General features: G+C 38.9%; 1 protein-coding gene across 2 annotated transcripts in view; it reads left to right on the plus strand.

Moving 5' to 3' along the window:
• The window catches only part of TUBGCP3 (tubulin gamma complex associated protein 3), a 50,518-nt gene extending 33,681 nt beyond the window's left edge, over positions 1–16,837 (plus strand). For both annotated transcript variants that reach the window (XM_048328013.1, XM_048328003.1), the window contains exons 10-22: positions 1,020–1,152; positions 2,447–2,613; positions 3,956–4,066; positions 4,439–4,547; positions 8,374–8,563; positions 9,852–9,987; positions 10,800–10,868; positions 11,645–11,780; positions 12,689–12,777; positions 12,913–13,044; positions 13,435–13,575; positions 14,117–14,233; positions 15,712–16,837. In XM_048328013.1, coding sequence (XP_048183970.1) covers positions 1,020–1,152; positions 2,447–2,613; positions 3,956–4,066; positions 4,439–4,547; positions 8,374–8,563; positions 9,852–9,987; positions 10,800–10,868; positions 11,645–11,780; positions 12,689–12,777; positions 12,913–13,044; positions 13,435–13,575; positions 14,117–14,233; positions 15,712–15,870 — 1,689 coding nt within the window. In that variant the 3' untranslated portion in view covers positions 15,871–16,837. The remainder of the gene's footprint in view (positions 1–1,019; positions 1,153–2,446; positions 2,614–3,955; positions 4,067–4,438; positions 4,548–8,373; positions 8,564–9,851; positions 9,988–10,799; positions 10,869–11,644; positions 11,781–12,688; positions 12,778–12,912; positions 13,045–13,434; positions 13,576–14,116; positions 14,234–15,711) is intronic.
• The last annotated feature ends 829 nt before the right edge of the window (positions 16,838–17,666 follow it).

Genomic DNA, 17,666 nt, shown 5'->3' on the forward strand with positions numbered 1-17,666 from the left:
TGATGAAGATGTACCATGTCTTCCCTAAAGCCAAAGGGTGGCTTTTGCTCATGTCTCTTTTACCATTGCTGATTTCCAAAAACACCAAAGAAAAATCCCAAACATGGACCCAGGAGCATTTGGAAGCAAATGAATTTAACTGGCTTTAAGTTAACTTGTGAACTTAATGTGGATGACACTAGTCTTAAATTTAACTAGTGTGTTGCACTTGGCTAAAAAAATGTGCTAGATGGGAAAGCACCGAGTGGGTTGGTTGTCACATACGAGAAACAGCATCTTCCGTAAGGGTTTGTCTGCTTGTACTGCTCTAGGAACTTGCTTCTATATTCTTAAGTTGTGTTCTTGTCCTGGTTATTCCATCTGTACTTGTAAGAGATTTGCATTTGCACCTTGGATGCAAATATTTGGTTGTTATTTTCCATGGTGTTGGAAGATTCATGGTGGTCACATTATGATAGAGTTTTCTTATTGTACCTTTTAAAGTTTGGTGTTTTTCTTTCAATGTAGCAATTCCTTAATCTCACTGTAAGGCAAATTTAAGTTCTGATGGCATCTGGAGGAAGACATTGAATGGGATTCGTCCCATGTTGAACTAAAATAAGCTGCATGTGCAGTAATAAAAAATTTACCTCCTATAGCCTGCCTTTACTTTAGATGTTTTTCTTTACTCTTTTTTTGAGTATCTCTTGCTGTCTTTCAGAATCTCTTCTCCTTTCCTTTGCTCTTCTCTTTTCGTGACTATTATCTTGCTGTCTTAAACCTTCTTGGTCTTTGTGCTTTGTCTACCTTATTGCGCTTCTGCTTGTCTCTGTTCTTTCACCTGTGCTTAATTCTCTGTTTCCACTAAAAATTGACTCTCAGGTTTTGGCCCAGTGATTTAATGAGAGAATACATAACACAGGGTATTTCAAGTGTATTAGTAAAAATCTGACTTTAGAACAAACTATGAAACCTGAGTTCTGATTCAGTCCTGCTCAGTTGTATTCTTTGACATGTCTTTCTGTTTCTAACTTGATCAGTTGCAACTGGAAGATGATCAGGGCGTGAATTTGGGACTTGAGAGCAGTTTAACACTTCGCCGTCTTCTAGTCTGGACATACGATCCCAAAATAAGGTTAAAGACCCTTGCAGCTCTTGTTGATCACTGTCAAGGTCTGTTTAACATTAATTTAATATTTCTGGGGAAGTTACATACCTTTGAGTAGTTGTGCATGCTAGATATTGATATCAATAATATTAGTGCTTGTTTGGACTTTTTTTTTTAGAAAAATTTAAGTCGGTAATTCAGAGGATTCTCCCTCTTCTGGTTTAAACAAAGCATGACAAATTATAGTGCCATATTGATACATTCAGACTTCCTACTTTTTTAAAACTAGAATGTGCTCAAAAAATTCAATTTTAAGTATGCACTTTTCATGCTATTTTCAATTACTCAATCATCTTGCAGAGAATGGTACACTGAAAAAACCCTAGTAATATATTATGAAGTGACTGGCTTAGTTTCTTCACTATGTGTGAGTATTATGCAATTTCTCTGTATATGATGGCATAGAAGAATAATTTGCCATTTGTCTGTGGATTCATGTTAAACAACAAAACTTTGCAAATTTGCAAATATCATGTGATTTTGTTGGCAATCCACAAGAAGATGGTGGGGAGAGTAATGTTAGAGTTTACCAGAACTTTGGCTAGTAACTGGTTAAACTGACCAGTAACTGATGCTTTTCCCTGAGGGTGCTTCAGATTTGAGATTGTAGCCCTTTAGAAAGAGCATCTTAGCCAAAAAAACCTGTTTTACCTTGATTATTGGAATTGGTAGCAAATTCTTTAAAAAGTGGGCTTTACTTTTAAGGTATTAGTGAAAATTTTGAGTTTTATGGCCTCTGCTGCAAGGAAGCTGTAAGCTGTGGAGTATAGCAGCAAAATCAAATATTCTATCTGTTTTTTAACTTTTTTTTTCGACAGCCTCTTACTTTTCAATTGCAAGAAGACAGGAGATGTTACCTAATGGAGCTATGGGGGCAACTATAATCAAGAAACAGGAAAGCTGTGTTTGTGTGCATATGTGCGCACAGAATATAAGTGTCAAGAACAGGAGAGAAAGAAAACATTCTAAGGCTCCTTTAATGCTTCTCTGGAAGCATAACATCAACCTCTGTGTGTGATCTGATGTGTGATGATCTTGAAATTTGCATTCCTCTAAGCTACCATAAAGTAGACAGAGAACTCTGCTTTTAATGCTTTAGTAAGATTAATAATTCATGCCTTAAAACCTAGGAATTCCCTGTTAGCAGTAAAAAAATCTACTTTTGCTACATTTTAGAATTGCTGTTTAGCAAGCTCATTGTGACACAAGGATAGCTAAAATCAATGGCTGCTAAATTGAAATGGGGTGTGTATGGTTTTCCTTCAAATGTTTCTGTTCCTCTCCCCTATGATCTTACAGGGAGAAAAGGTGGTGAACTAGCCTCAGCAGTTCATGCCTACACTAAAACAGGAGATCCCTACATGAGATCTCTGGTTCAGCACATTCTTGGCCTAGTATCCCATCCTGTACTGAACTTCCTTTATCGCTGGATTTATGATGGAGAGCTGGAGGATACATACCATGAGGTAATGTACGTGCTACAGTAAATACTTCATCTCTTTGCCTTGGGGTATAATAATCTGTGGGAATTTAGAGGAGAGTTTGAAAAGTAGGGTGTGATGAAAATGTATGACATGAGTAAGCAATACATACAATAACAAACTGAAATATCACTCTCTTCATGAATTCTTCGTGAATTTGGTATCTGCAGGTTGCAGTGTTGCAGTATGTTGTCTTCAACAAATCATATCCTCGGTCTGGTTAGTAGAGTCAGAATGGTGCACTGACAGTAGCTTCTTGTTTCTGAAGGCAAAACAATTTCTCTATATCTTTTCTTGCTTACTGTAACAACAGTAATGTATGCAGAGTTCTTTGTAACAGTTTAGAATGTAAGCCTTGTATTTGAAATGAAGCTCATCTTTCTCTGACTGCATGCTATTATCCTTGATAAGTAAGTTCAAACTAGGTAGAAGAGCTTTATGATTCCAGAATAGAAACTCTGCAGAGTTATTTGTTGTGAGTTCTGTAACATCAAGTTCCAGTAATTGTCCTTTTTCTTCTTGGAAATATTTTTATGCTTTTTTAAATTCTCTCAACACATTCCTGTCTCCAATCACTACAGTCTTTTTAAAGTGATTAGATTTTTAAAAAAATTTTTTTCCAAGAAGGCAAAGAATCATTTTTTAAAATTATTTGAGCACTTCTGAGAAAATCTGAGTAATTTTACTTGAGAGTGAAATATGCTGTTTCTTTGGAATGTCCTTATTTTGGTTAAAATTTAAGTGAGTGACAGTAACAGCTGATCTTTAAGGTCAGCATTATGTAAAATGTCTATTAATCTTCTTTTAGAAGTGTAAAATAGATTCTTTTTTTCCCAGCTACTCCCCAGATATGAGGTTTTGTCTTTGTTAGCTCTAACCTCTGCATGCGCACTGTAAGAGTGTTCTTAATCTTAAAAATTATTGTTGGATTTGTTGTACTGAAAGCTACAATTTTGGTATTATAGACAGTTTTGAACTAAGACAATTGAGCATTCTTGGAGAAAATGGTGTTTGGAGGCAGTGAAAAAAGTTTGTGTCCAGAAAATGGGTGTATGTCCTCAGGATAAGGACAGAATCCATCCAAAATTCACTTCAACAAAACTAATAAAGTCGTTTTAGTTTTTTACAAATGAGAGGATTCTCTTGTGTGGAGTTGAGAGACTATAGCATTTGATCACCGTATCAACTGCAAAATTTTTTGGGGATTGTGGGTTTTTTTGTGGGTTTTTTTTCCTCTCCATCTGTTAAAATAGTAGGAATAATAGGTGAAACTATAGGTTAGAGTTTACATTAGTCTTTTGCTTTTAATATTTATTTCAATCTTCAGTTTTTTGTAGCTTCAGATCCTACAGTTAAAACTGATCGGTTGTGGCATGACAAATACACTTTGAGGAAATCAATGATCCCTTCTTTTATTACAATGGAGCAATCAAAAAAGGTATGAATCTAAAAGTTCATCTTCTGGTGATTTGTTTGCCCTATGCTGCTGCTTAGATTTCTATTGAGAAAATAGAGGACAAATTTAACAAAGAATAATCCTCTCAGGAATTTTAGAATTGTTTCCTGAGGAAGAGACTGTAGGACTGTTTTTCCTTTCCATTCTCTAACTCTTAAACTGGGGGAAAAGAACTTCGTGTTTAAAACCTTTTCATGTTAGCATTGCTGTTCTGGATTGCTGAGGTTGGGATTATGAAACTAAGGGCACAGAAAGATGACAGCATATCTTGTTGTCCTGGTGGTTGTGGGCGGCTTCTTCATTTGGTGTTTTTTTATGTGCAAATCGCTTTTTTAAAAATCCTGTTTTGTTCAGGTTCTTCTAATAGGAAAATCCATAAACTTCTTGCATCAAGTTTGTCATGATCAAACTCCATCCACAAAGATGATTGCTGTTGCAAAATCTGCAGAGTCTTCAAAAGATGGTACAGTATTCATATTATTCAGTGTCTCCCCTTTGAACTGACCTCCCGTACAATACGTGTTTTAGACTGTAAACTGACTTTATGGATGGTGGGGTGGAAAGGAGTACAAAAGTCCCATCTGCCTTAAAATATAGATAATATAATGGATACTTCTTTTTTACAGAAGATGTATGTTGATGCACGTGCATAATTTTCTTAATTTGATAGGTTTGCTGGATGTTTGTTAATGTACTGAATTTCTGAATGAAACCATTTTAAAAAACAGTTCGCCTTCAGCTGCCTCGGCTGGGGTGGGAGCAGGGATATTCTTGAGTGCTGCAACAAGAATATAGTATGTTTGACTTCTCATCAAATATACTTCATCATACATTTCCGTAATAATACTGAGTTAACTTTGTGGTTGAAAAATAAAAATACTCAATTGGTTGTAAATAAGAGAATGAGCAATAAAAACAGGACAGAAGCCTTTTTAACCTTTCTGTTAATGCACCATGCCAATATGTCAAAAAAAATTAAGTATGTGGAAGGTTAGTAAAATTCTTTTTGAAGATTACTTAAAATTGGGGTTGCTGGCTGTTGAACATGGAACCAAAACTTAACTATCAGAATTCCTTCAGTTTATTTTATTTTATTTAAAACAGATCTCGATTTTAATGAATGAGAACTTGTATATCATTTGGAGTTATTTTTTGGTGGCATGTTTGTTGCAATGAAATTAACATCGTTATGACCAAAGATAGCAAATAGTAAGCATCTAAACCAAAGAGGCTTTATGTCTGAATACTAAGCAAAAATTGTGTAGGATACCGCTACATCTCAGAGAAAGGAATGATTGCTGCCTTCTGGTGAAAGTGGTATTTTGCCTCTGTAACTTCTTTTGATAACTTGTTTAATATACCAAAGATAGTCTAACTGTTAAGATATCCCAGTGAGCTGTAAGTTTTCTGATGCTAATCATCTAAATATTTTTCTGTCAAATTCTTGTTTTCAAAGAATATCCTTCTTTACACTTTAGAACATAATATTACTTACATAATAACTTTAAAGCTTGTGTATGTGGGGTTGTTGGGTTTGGGGTTTTTTTTTCCCCCAAATAACCTTGGATTAGTTTTAATAGTAACTCTTGACAGTATGGATTTCTGGCATGAGTACCTCCATGAAAAATGTTCTAGTAATAAAATCCCACCCACATCTGGAAGAATAAGTCATCTAATAATGTGATTCTTGTACCATGTTCAGTGCTTGCTTAGTCAAAGATAAGCCTAAAGTGCAGAGAGGGGTCAGGGTTAAGTGAATAAGGGCTATAAATGCATTTAAACAATCATCATGCCAGCTACTCCTGGAAAAAAGGAAAAAACATTCTTTGGCTGCACTATTTTCACCACTTTATACAGCATTTATGGCCGTGCTTTTCCAATATTACTTTAAATTTGCACTTGTTTCTCTCTCTCCTTGACTGAATGGAAGATCTGTGCAAATGCAGGTTTCCTATTATGTAGGGGATGAGTGCTTCAAAGTACCTACATTATCTTAAGTGCTGAGAATAACTGTTTGAGACAGAAGCATAGTTTTAGAAATATGTTACTCTATCTGCAGTGTGCTGAAGGCATGCTGACCTTGTGGTTGGCAGCCTAAATACCTCGTGGTATTGCATTGCTTTAATTTTGCATGAAACTGCATTTGCGTTTAGGGCATTTTACCCATTTAATCCTGAAAGAACATCCTCTGTCAGAGATGTTGGAAATGCTTCCTTTCATGCTTGTTTGTGCCATCTGACAATATTCTGAAAGTCCTTTTAGATAATTACTTATTATTAAGATCATGGAAAGCTAAGATGTCAGCCTGGGTTCTGGATGCTTTTTCTCATTTTAAATCTCAATATTTCATGGGTTTGGCTGTGTTATTGCTTTCATTTGCTTTGGGATCTTAATGATCATGTTTCTCCAGCTTCCTTTTGATGCTGAAGTAAGCAGGGTGTAGAAAACTGTCTGAACATGTATTAAAACAAGAGGTCTGACATAACTGTGTAGAAGTTGGTCATCTTGCCTGGCAGGGAATTTTACAGCTTCTGGGAGAGAGGAACAGTAAGAAAGGCAGATAAAGTGACCTCAGCCCCAACATGTAGTTGTAGTCCATAGTTTGGGGTCTTCTGGACCAGGAATGACACTACATTCAGTAGCAGCTCATGGACCTGCCTGTCAGTGCTTTTAGTCTGACCCTTTCTTTATCCATTTCTGGCTTTTCAGTGTTCTGAGATCATTTTGCACAGTTTTCAAAACTTGTGCCTAGGCCTCTTGTTTGTTGATGTAAACAACCTTTTTAGCAGTTTTGTATGGCAAACGGGAATGCTGCGTTTTGCCTGTGCTGGGGTGTGTGTGTCTATACAGAGGTGGTGCATTACAACTACATAGGTAAAACTGAACTTTCCAGTCTGAGTTGAAGGACTGTGGCCAGGTCACTTCCTTCAAGGCAAGAGGATCAGTACTAAGGAGAGGGGAAAGGCTGCTTTTCCTGCTTGAGACAGTAAGAAGTTGAGACTGGTCTGTGTGTCTCAGAGGTACTGCCTTAGACACGCTCACCCCTGTGTGAGGACCAGCATGCCTGACATGGTGGGCTGGCTACAGACAAGCCAGGGAGTTGCCTTCTGGCTTTGCCTGTGCCTTGAGCTGGTGCTAGGCCCAACCTCTGTGTCCAGTGGCTGAAGATACTGGCTGGTAACTCTCTCTGGATTGGCTTGTTCCCTCTTGTTTTGCCTGTAAGGCTCACAGCATCTTGAGGAAGGACACTTGCACTTACTGCAGGTTGTATTAATTCTCACATCTGTAAGGTTGATGTATGTTACTTGACTAAGTAGTATTTCTCTTGTGTAAGGATTTTAAACACAGCAATGTATTATAAAAGTGTCATCTTGTTGACATCTCTTGCACTTTTTGTGTCTTATGGAGAGTTTCACTGGTTACTGAATCATAGTTTGGAAACCTCTGGGAATGTCAGTGAACCAGACATTGAATTTTCCGTTTTTAAAGAGTGACTTCTTTATTAGAGCCACTGCTTATTTCTTCAGTTTTTAAGCATTTTATTAATTGAGTAGTTAAAGTGAGAGTATATCCTTTAATGCTGAAGAAGGTCTGATTTTTGTGATCGTTGGCAATCCAGTATTTGGAGTATTGTTCCATGTTGCCTGAAGAGGCTGCAGTTCTTGCTATCTTGTAACAGCTTTACCTGAGTCCCTTTCTCGATAAGCTTATAGTTATAGAAAACAGTGAAATAAGCTTCCTACTACTTTCTACTGCTTCCTGCTTTCTGTCCCCAAATTGCCTTGCATTAAAGATGGAGAGAAAATATCAGGTTGCTGGCTGTCCCCCAGGTAAAACGAGAATCTCTCGTTCTTTTATATATAGAAACTCTCTTCTGAGTTTTTTAACATCCTGATTCTTTGATTTATTTTTCCCCAGACCCTTAGAAGTGCCTTCTGATTTAGATTCTCCCCAACAAAGGTTTTTCCTAACTCTGAGCTTTTAGATCTCCATAAATTATTTCATTTGTAAACTGTGATATTTCAGCAAGCTTAAAAATCCCCACCTTTTTCTGTAAAAGTGACATAATACGAGCTTCTACTGGAAAGTACAAACTGGGCACAGATTAAAAGTAATATTGTTGAAGTATAGGCTGCTTTAGACTTGCTTTTGCTTTGGCTATGGCAAATGTATAGCTGAGTGGATCAGAAGAAATGGCAGTTTTTCTGTTTGTGTGTTTCAACTCCAAAGCTTGTTTGCCTCAGTTTTGGAAAACTACTAATTTAATTTTAATTTTTATTTTCTTTTAGCTGCTGACTTGTTCACAGATCTGGAAAACGCATTTCAAGAGAAAATTGATGCAGCTTATTTTGAAACCAGCAAATACCTGCTGGATGTTCTCAATAAGAAGTACAATTTGCTGGAACACATGCAGGCCATGAGGCGCTACTTGTTACTTGGTCAAGGAGACTTTATCAGGCATTTAATGGACTTGCTCAAGTAAGACAATAGGAAGGGTAATTGTGTTGAATTTCTGATGCTTCTGTGCATGATCAGCACAGAAACTTTTTTGCTTTTTGAAGAGGACCCTCTAAGTACCTTGTTCAATTAAACCTTTGAGTAATAACTTTTAAATTCTATTTTGGATTTAATTTCTTTGACCCTGAGGCTTAAAATTTGTTCTTCCTTTTTGATTAGGCATACATACAGTACCATTTCACAAAGTCTTGAAAAGTTGCACTAATGTAGATATCTTTATGCCAGCCCTGTGACAGCCTTGAGGATGTTGGCACTTCTCTTGCTCCTGTCAGGAAATTTAAGCAGAAAAGTTCTGCTGCTCTTGATGCTGCTGGTTAGCGCTGCTGGGACTGTTAGGCCTCTCTGTATTTTGGGGGTGTTTGGTCCAAAACATTGTTTCAAAACCCCTCAATGCAATTTAAAAAATCTAATTGATTCCTCACTGGCTTCTGTTTTAAGCACCCAGGTGCACCCACAACTACCGATTCCAGTTCTTAAAGTGTACTGAGAACTCACTTTTACATGGTGGTGCTACTGATGAAATTTAGTCAGTCAGAAGGGTTGTTTGCAAAGCTTTTCTTTGATCTAGAGGTCAGGCTTTGTAATAGAGCTTTCATTAACTTGTTTGTAAATCAAAATCGAGATTGTCTGCTGGCAGTTTGTGTATGACTATGCTTTTTAATGTGAAGCAGAATAAGGTTGGTTTGTGGAGTCAGTATTACATTTGAGGCAGAAGGAGTAAGAGGCTTTCCAGTACTGATCCTGAGGGAAAGAGAGAGGTAGTACAAGACCTGCATGTTGCAACTCCTTGGAAAGTTAGAGTTACGTAGAGGGGGGAGTGGGTTTCTGTGTTTCTGCCAGCACTTCTGAGCCTGCAAGATGGCGATCAGAAGGTTTCTGAAAACTGAAGTGAAATTATTGGTTTGATGTGCTAATGATGTAATCTGCCTCATTTTAGATATGAATGCAACTCAGATTACAGACTAGCTAAACTAGCAATCCTGGTAACTTCAAATTACTGGCATTAAATGAGGATTAAGTTACTCCTCATGCTAATGTTCAGGAGTATAGCTGCATATGAATACACATACTCTGCTCATACTCTGTGCAAATATTTTGCTCACTGCTTCTTCATGATTAAGACTGAAAGAGTAATACGAGAAGTTTTTAATGTCTCTTAGAAAAGAGTTTTGCTGTGTGCTGCAGTAACTACTGAATTCCTGCTGCAGAGTATTTCAGTAATGTGCTATGACTGTTTCATAACCACCAGGCCAGAGCTTGCACGACCAGCTACCACCTTATATCAGCATAATCTAACTGGAATCCTGGAAACAGCAGTGAGGGCAACAAATGCCCAGTTCGATAATCCTGAGATTCTCAAGCGATTGGATGTTCGACTTCTGGAGGTCTGTTGCATTGTGGTGACTCTGACCTGAAACATACCTTTGTGTGTGTGTGTGTGTGTATACATGCAGACATCTATTTTGTGTGTGTATATGAGTACATTTCTCCCCTTCCTTACCACTGAAGTGTACTTTGAATAATATAAAGGTCATTTAGTAAGTCTTCTTATTTTCCCTTTCCTTGTCTGTTGTCTATTTGTATTTCAAGATGTGGGTTTGCAGCCATTGACAGTACAAGGTTGACTATTTGGGGCCTAACAGAAATTTATGCTGATGGCCCTGATTTGAGGTTCTCCAAACAGCTCTTACTGCTGTTGCTCTTACAAGAATTGGAGCAGGAAGGGGCAGGTTGGGGTGTGTGTCTTCTTCTTGCCCTTAGTTAAAAAAAGAAAAGCATTGAAAGCACATTTCATGGAAGAGACCTGTGGTAAGAAACTTTAATTAATGTGAAAGCTTCATTCCCAGAGGTGAGACTTTAGTGATGAGCTATAGCATCTGAAATAAGTATTTCAGATGCCAAAGAATTTTTTCCTTACCTTTATTTTCCTTTATTGTGTTCAGTGGAGAAACACTGACATTAGAAACATCAATATTTGTGTGAGATGAGTCTCACCCTTGTATCACAGGGTTTGATTAATTTTTGCTAAATCTGCTACTTTCAGCAAAAAACTCCTGTATCTCTTGTTGATGTGGATGCTTGTTTGCTCATAGGCCTTTCATAGGCTTGTTTGCTCATGAAAGAGTAAGCAAGAGTTGGTCTTCAGCATTAGTATGCTCTGATTATACACTGACAGTAGCATATCTTTTTAATCCAGGTGTCTCCTGGGGACACTGGATGGGATGTCTTCAGCCTGGACTATCATGTCGATGGGCCAATAGCAACGGTAATGTCATACACTGCTGGTTCTGAATGTGTCTTGGGTGCTGAATTAAATTGCTAAGTGGTTTTTTTTTTTAATTGAGGTAACCTTTTTTTGTTTTGCAGTGTGAGATCAGAGATGGTATTTTTGGCATCTAGGATGTACCCACTGTATTAACAGTTAAACAAAAATCTCAATGCTTAGCAGTTAACTGTGAGTGCTGAAAAGCTGCATTTAAAACAGTCATTACTGAAAATCAGTAATTCATTTGTTCCAGCAGTTTTTAGCAAGTACTTAATAAATTGAGTGCTCCTATTCTTTGATAATTATTAGTCTGTAGATGTTAATTTGGGAAAATTTGCAAGGAACTGAAGAATGTATTTGTGGAGAACTTACTTATGCTGTCTAAATGGCATTTGATCGGTAGTTGCACTGTTTATCAGAATGTATTTAGCCTCGATAAAGAACTTGTAAAGAACTTTTTTTTTAAGCAGGACAAACTGTGAGTCTGACCAGCAGAAGGCATTTTCATGTGCAACTTTAAAGGAGGCTTAGGCTTTATGTTCACCCCTTCTTATGCTTCCAGCAGTGCCCTCTGCCTACTTAAATGCTAGGTAACTGTACAGCCTTCAAGGGAGGATCTTTCCAAAAGCTCTGGGAGTTCCAGGAAACTTTTTTTTTTTGCTATATTTACCAATAAACTGCATGGATCAGGTAAGATGGACTGTGAAGAGGTTCTTGGTACTTCAGGACATATGGTATGTCTATTAATTTGTACTGATATTTTCTTTATTCTGTAGGTATTTACACGTGAGTGCATGAGCCACTACTTAAGAGTATTTAATTTCCTTTGGAGAGCGAAGAGAATGGAGTATATTCTTACTGATATATGGAAAGGACATATGTGCAATGCAAAACTTCTGAAAAGTATGCCAGGTGAGAGGTGTCCAGATGGATGACATGCTTGTAAAATGGATTTACATGACTGCGTTTTATTTTATGTGTGTTAAGGGGGGGGGGGGGGGGAAGGTCTGATGAATGATGTACAGATTAATTTTGTATTTTGTTGCTCCTCTTGGCTGGCTGTTTAATGGGTAGGTAATGGTGATGATGAAGGTTAAACAGCATTATTGTAAATGGAAGTTTCCTATTTGTTGTTTTACTTAATCCTTGGTCCCTTTCTTGAAAAGTCACACTAATACAAGTATCTTTGTGCTGGCCCAGTTGTGAGACTGTAACTCTTCCATCCCTTTGTAGTCATATTCCTTTAGGCCTTCCTATTTGTACCCCATGTCTCCCTCTTTCTTGTGCTGTCTGTTAACTATTTAGTCTCATACATGCACAGTTCTGAATTTACTAGTTTTACCTTCACTTATTCCCTTTGCTTTTGTTTAGCTAAGAACAGAAGAGGCTGAGAAGAGAAAGATATTTTAGAAGAAATAAGAAAGCTCTGAAATGTAGTGGCTCTGGTGTATATTTCATGGACTGGGACTTTTTGATCCTATTTCTCAGTTAGAGAATATAGTCATATTTGTGAGCATCCGTACTGGTTCACGCTTGAATTTTTTTTAATCAATCTACATTTCTTTCAGTAAAAAATACCTATTGAGAGTTACACTTCTTTATGTCACAGTAATACTTTCAAGTTTATTGTTTTATAATTAAGAACTTTTGGTGGGCGGGAGAGGACACCTAGCCTCAGAAGGTCACTGCTGCTACCAATAAGATTATTAGTGGCTGTGTTACGAAGTATTCAATTTGGTGACAAAAAATTTACCAAGCTAATTTGTTGGCTGTGCTTGTCCTTGCAGTCCTTAACATGCCATCTCTGGATTTTTTTACAGAGCTTTCTGGGGTGCTGCATCAGTGTCACGTTCTGGCATCAGAAATGGTCCATTTCATTCATCAAATGCAGTATTACATTACATTTGAGGTATACTCTACCCATGCAATTAGTTACTTGGAAAATGAAGCACTTTTAATATTCTGTATGTGTTGTGTGTCTTAAATTTCAAAGAGCTTGTCATCTAGCAAATCAAAACGGCCCAATCCTGTATCATTGCTCCAGGTGCTTGAATGTTCATGGGATGAACTCTGGAACAAGGTCCAACAAGCACAGGACTTGGATCACATCATTGCAGCTCATGAAGTTTTTCTGGACACAATCATAGCTCGGTGCTTGCTGGATAGTGATTCCAGGGTAAGTCTTCTCCTTTGCATGAAATTGTAACTTTATGATCTTGGCATATATGTTAGGAACCACCTTCTTTAACATGGTAGGAGCAAAGGGAAAAATCATTTTTATTCCTCTGATACATGATTTTATAATGATAGGTTCTGTACCTACTGTCCAGACATAGTGACACATGTTGATAAAAAACTTGCTGCAGCGTGGGCCGGTTGTTTTTCGTCCTAAGAAGCTGTGTGATCATGCAACAGCTGCCTTAGGGCTTTGCAAAACAGCCTCTCTGGCTGTGTAAAAAAGATTGTTTTTTTATTTACTCCTATTGTGGAGAAAGGTGGTAACCTAAAACTCTTGTGCTGTGCAGCTGTTTAATTAAAATCAATTATTTTGTTGACTGTCTCACAGGTACTTCTCAACCAGCTTCGAGCAGTTTTTGACCAGATCATTGAGCTCCAGAATGCCCAAGATGCAATGTACAGAGCTGCTCTGGAGGAGCTGCAGCTGAGGTTGCAATTTGAAGAGAGAAAAAAGCAGCGTGAGCTTGAGGTGCAATAAGGATATTACTAGAATGTGAAAATGAATTGAGGCCTTTTATATGTGGAGGATTGTAGATACCATGTAGAGGTACAGCAAAAATGAAAAATGTAGTTGGGACAGATGTAAAAGTCAGCAGCAGTTGCTAGTGACTTCAAGCAAAATTGATGAGTGGTGTTTTTGATTTCTGTCTTGCCCAAAATCTAAGCTGATTTCTCTAGTGGCCTTTGGAGGATGAGAAATTTAGGGCTCTTTTAGATGAAGTAAATGGAACCCTTTTGCAAAAACTGCCATAGCTCCATGTCTGCCTCCCTGCTGCATGACTGTGACATGCAGTGTTGGTGTGAGACTTGCCTGCTTTGCTGACCTCTTCTTTCTTTCATGTGCTGTACAACCCCCAGGGGGGGTCTGATAGTTTCCGTATTGGAGGTTCTATGTTTGTCTTTCTGTGGCAATGGTTGGTTTTTAGAAACCTGATGTAGCTGGGCAGAGGGTGGCCCAGTTAGCAACTTGAATCATATGATGTTTCACCTCTTGTTTGGTTTCTATGTAGGGCAAGTGGGGTGTAACTGCATCAGAAGAGGAAGAAGAGAACAAGAGGATGAAAGAATTTCAAGACTCAATACCTAAAATGTGTTCACAGCTGCGAATACTCACTCACTTTTACCAGGTGCCTCTCAAATTATATTTTTCTAAAATACACTGAGCTTTGTGTAGAAATGAATTTCAAATATTGAGTAGGTGTAACTTCTATATTCTCGTGTGTGCGGTTTGTGGATCTAGATCTTTGTTTTTTCCTTCTCTACTTGTAAGCCTGTGTTCACTGTTCCTTAGTAGTCAAAGGTTTTATGATCATTTATGTTCCCTGACAAAGGACAAGAGTCATTTCATATAAGTTGTCTCCTTCCTCCAGTAGTGAAAGTAATAGCTGTCTTCTGGTGTAGTCTGAGGGGGGGAAAAAGATAGAATTCCTTCTGCATTCCATGTTTTCCTCACTGTCTTTGCAAGTTATTTTTAGTAAATACTGCAGAAAGTTTCTTATTAAGGGCCTAACACTTAATTTTAAGCTCACTGAGGTGGGCAGTGGATAAGATGTTTGGGAGAACATGTGCAGGCTATCTTCTATAAGTAGTTTATTCTGGCTTTGTCTTAATTTGTTATATCTGATGCGAAAGCTACCATTCCCCAGAAAAATGAGCCTAAGTCTTTAAGTGTAGGTTGTAAATAAATTGTGGTTTATGTGCTCTACAAGATTGCTACAAGTTGGCAATGTAGGTGTTGCCTGCTTGGACTGTATTCATGCTGAGCCCTACTATGGATTTTCCATACAGGATTTCCCCTGGCCAGCCTTGGTCATCTTTGGAGATAATGGAGTTCTCTAGTTGTGGGTGTGTTCATGTTAATATTTAGTGGAGATTAGGAATGAGCTCTTCAAGTGAGTCTTCTCATCCTCCCTAAGTCCTCTGCTTTCCTGTGTCCTGCAGGACTCTTGCAGTGGCATGGCTAGGGCTGAATGGGAAGATGGGATGCAGAGGTGTGCCTCCCTCATGCCGAGTGCAAATCCCCCATCAAATCACTCCAAATGCACAGTCTAGTTGGGTCTGCAGCACTGACTGCCCTACTGGGCACATGCTTTGCTGTTCTGGGGTGTAAGTCCTGCTGTACTACCCATATCAAATGGGTATGTTTGAAGCAAGCAGTACTCTAAGGCTGGCCTGGATGGCATTGGACCCGCAACATGGACTCAAGGTGAGGTCTCCTGTTGGCACAGATTGGATCCTGAATGCTGTCCCGAGGCAGTGGCACGCAGAGGCAGCTGCTCTGCAGCCTGGGAGTCTTCTGACATTTGGAGTGTGCCAGCAGGGCACAGGGATTGGGGAGCAAGCTTTAAAAGACTGAGCTGTTTGCACTGGAGACTCTGGCATGCACAGCAGATACTTGAAAAATAAAAATGAAGGTCTGGGTTTTTGCAGAAAGTATGAATCCAGCATATCTGATTTGTTAACTGTTGGATATGGACCCTTGTGCTTGCCTTTCCCCAGATTCTCTCTGCCTCTTTACCAGGTCTGTGCGCCACCTGATGTTCCTGTGCAAAATGCACCAGGGCTGTTTTCTTAGCTGTCTCTTGGGTTTTTCTTTCCCCCTCAGGGAATCGTCCAGCAGTTCTTGGTCCTGCTGACAACCAGCTCTGATGAGAGCCTTCGGTTCCTGAGCTTTAGACTGGACTTCAACGAGCACTACAAGGCCAGGGAGCCACGGCTGCGTGTGTCGCTGGGCACACGAGGCAGGCGCAGCTCTCACGTGTGACACAGCTGCCGAGGGGGCACCGAAGGTGTGGGACCTCCCGCTGGACACACGGCCGCCGCTGGGGACAGTGCAAGCAGACGCTGGGATCGGTGTCTGCCGTTCTGCAGGCAACATGTTTTCAGTCATGTGATTGTGTGACACTGGATAGCAGAGAGCAAAAAAAGCAGGGTTTTTTACACTGATGTTTCTAGAATTACCAGACTGTATGGGCTGATTGAACCTCATGCAATCAACTTGTTAAATCATCCTTTTAAACAAACGCCAATTTTATTTGAAGCTTTCTGAGCTTTTTCCACTGTAACTTATATCTGTGTCAAAGGAATCACATGTTCTTTTGTTTATAGAAAGCACCATTTCCTTTTTTAACAAGAAAATAAGAAGGTTATTTTTTCTATATGTACTTGTTCTATTTGAAGAGAGCTTTTGTTAAAGCCAACAGATCCAGGACCCAGACCTATTGTCCTTGTTAAGAAGCTATACAGCATTTCGTTATGCTGATTTTCAGTGTTGTGATGTGTTTGACTGTGTGAGAAACTTTGTATCAGGAGACATAAACTTATATTTAATTTTTTTGTTGTTTTCAAAGTTAAAAACCTGAAATAAAAATTTAGTGGGGAAATTCTATGGTTACTGTACAGGAGCAAACTATAGAAGCAGAGTCAGGAGTGTACCTGTTGCACATAAGATCTAAAAATGAGGTTAGAGCCTCGGTACTGAAGGGAAGTGTTGGTTAAGCTTGAATACTTAGTGTTCAAAATCAGATATGTAGAAACAAACTGACTTGGCTAATGTTGACTTCATTCTCTTCTCTTTCCTATTTTTTTCATTGTAAATATTTATATATTGCTGTTCAGATGTTGGGGAGAGGAGGGGGATTCTTCTTTTGCAAAGTTGTCATTATATCAGGTCATTTATTATGTTCCACAAGTGCGAGCTTAGAAAAATAAAAACACAAATATCTTTCAAACAAGTGTGTTGCTTTTTGTAATTGAAAGTTTATGATTTTTTCACAGGTTAGGAAAGGAGAATCTTCCAGTCAGAAGCATATTGATTTACAGATCGCTTCCCATTGCAGGATTGTGGTACTAGTCTAACTGAGAGTTGTGTGCAGTTCATTAATTAACAATTACCCTCAGATCAACCAGGTCCGAGGCCTTTTTTGCCTTTTGCCCTTGCTCTGCTTGAACCCTTGGGAGACAGAGGCACCTGTCAGGCCATTCAGGTAAGGCTCCTGTGAGTGATCATGGCAGTGAGCTCTCATGGGGACCGTGTGCTGACTTGCAGCCCTGGACTAGCTGGTTTGCTCTCTGGACACCAGGATTGCTGTTGTGCAGGCCTTGGAATCCTTGCTTTTGTTAAAACATGTAAGGCTTTTAACCCTGTGCCCTGCTGGTGCAGGTACTGTCACGGGGTGTCGTGTGCAGGCAGCATTTCAGCCATGAGCAAGGATGGACTCTGAAGCCGGTGCTACTTGGTGAGCCAAGGGAAAGTTGAAGGGTGCTCAGCTTGGCATCATAAGGTCATGGATCATTTGACAGCCAGAAATAACTCCATGTTTGCCAGTGTGGTGGGAACATATTGTTGGAAAGTCTGGAAGAACAGCAAAGATTATTTGTGTTTTGACCAAAACTCAGAAGAAAGTTAGCTGCATGGGCACTCTTTCGGCTGTTGGGTTGAGAGATGGGTGTTGCATGATCACATCATTAGACAAGTCAGAGGCCAGAGAGGCAGCACCAATGTTGGAATTAGAGGACAAGTTCCAGAGGAAAGTTAAATTCTCTTTGCTCCTCAAATGA

This window comes from Corvus hawaiiensis, chromosome 2 (assembly GCF_020740725.1).
Source record: "Corvus hawaiiensis isolate bCorHaw1 chromosome 2, bCorHaw1.pri.cur, whole genome shotgun sequence".
Lineage (NCBI taxonomy): Eukaryota > Metazoa > Chordata > Aves > Passeriformes > Corvidae > Corvus > Corvus hawaiiensis.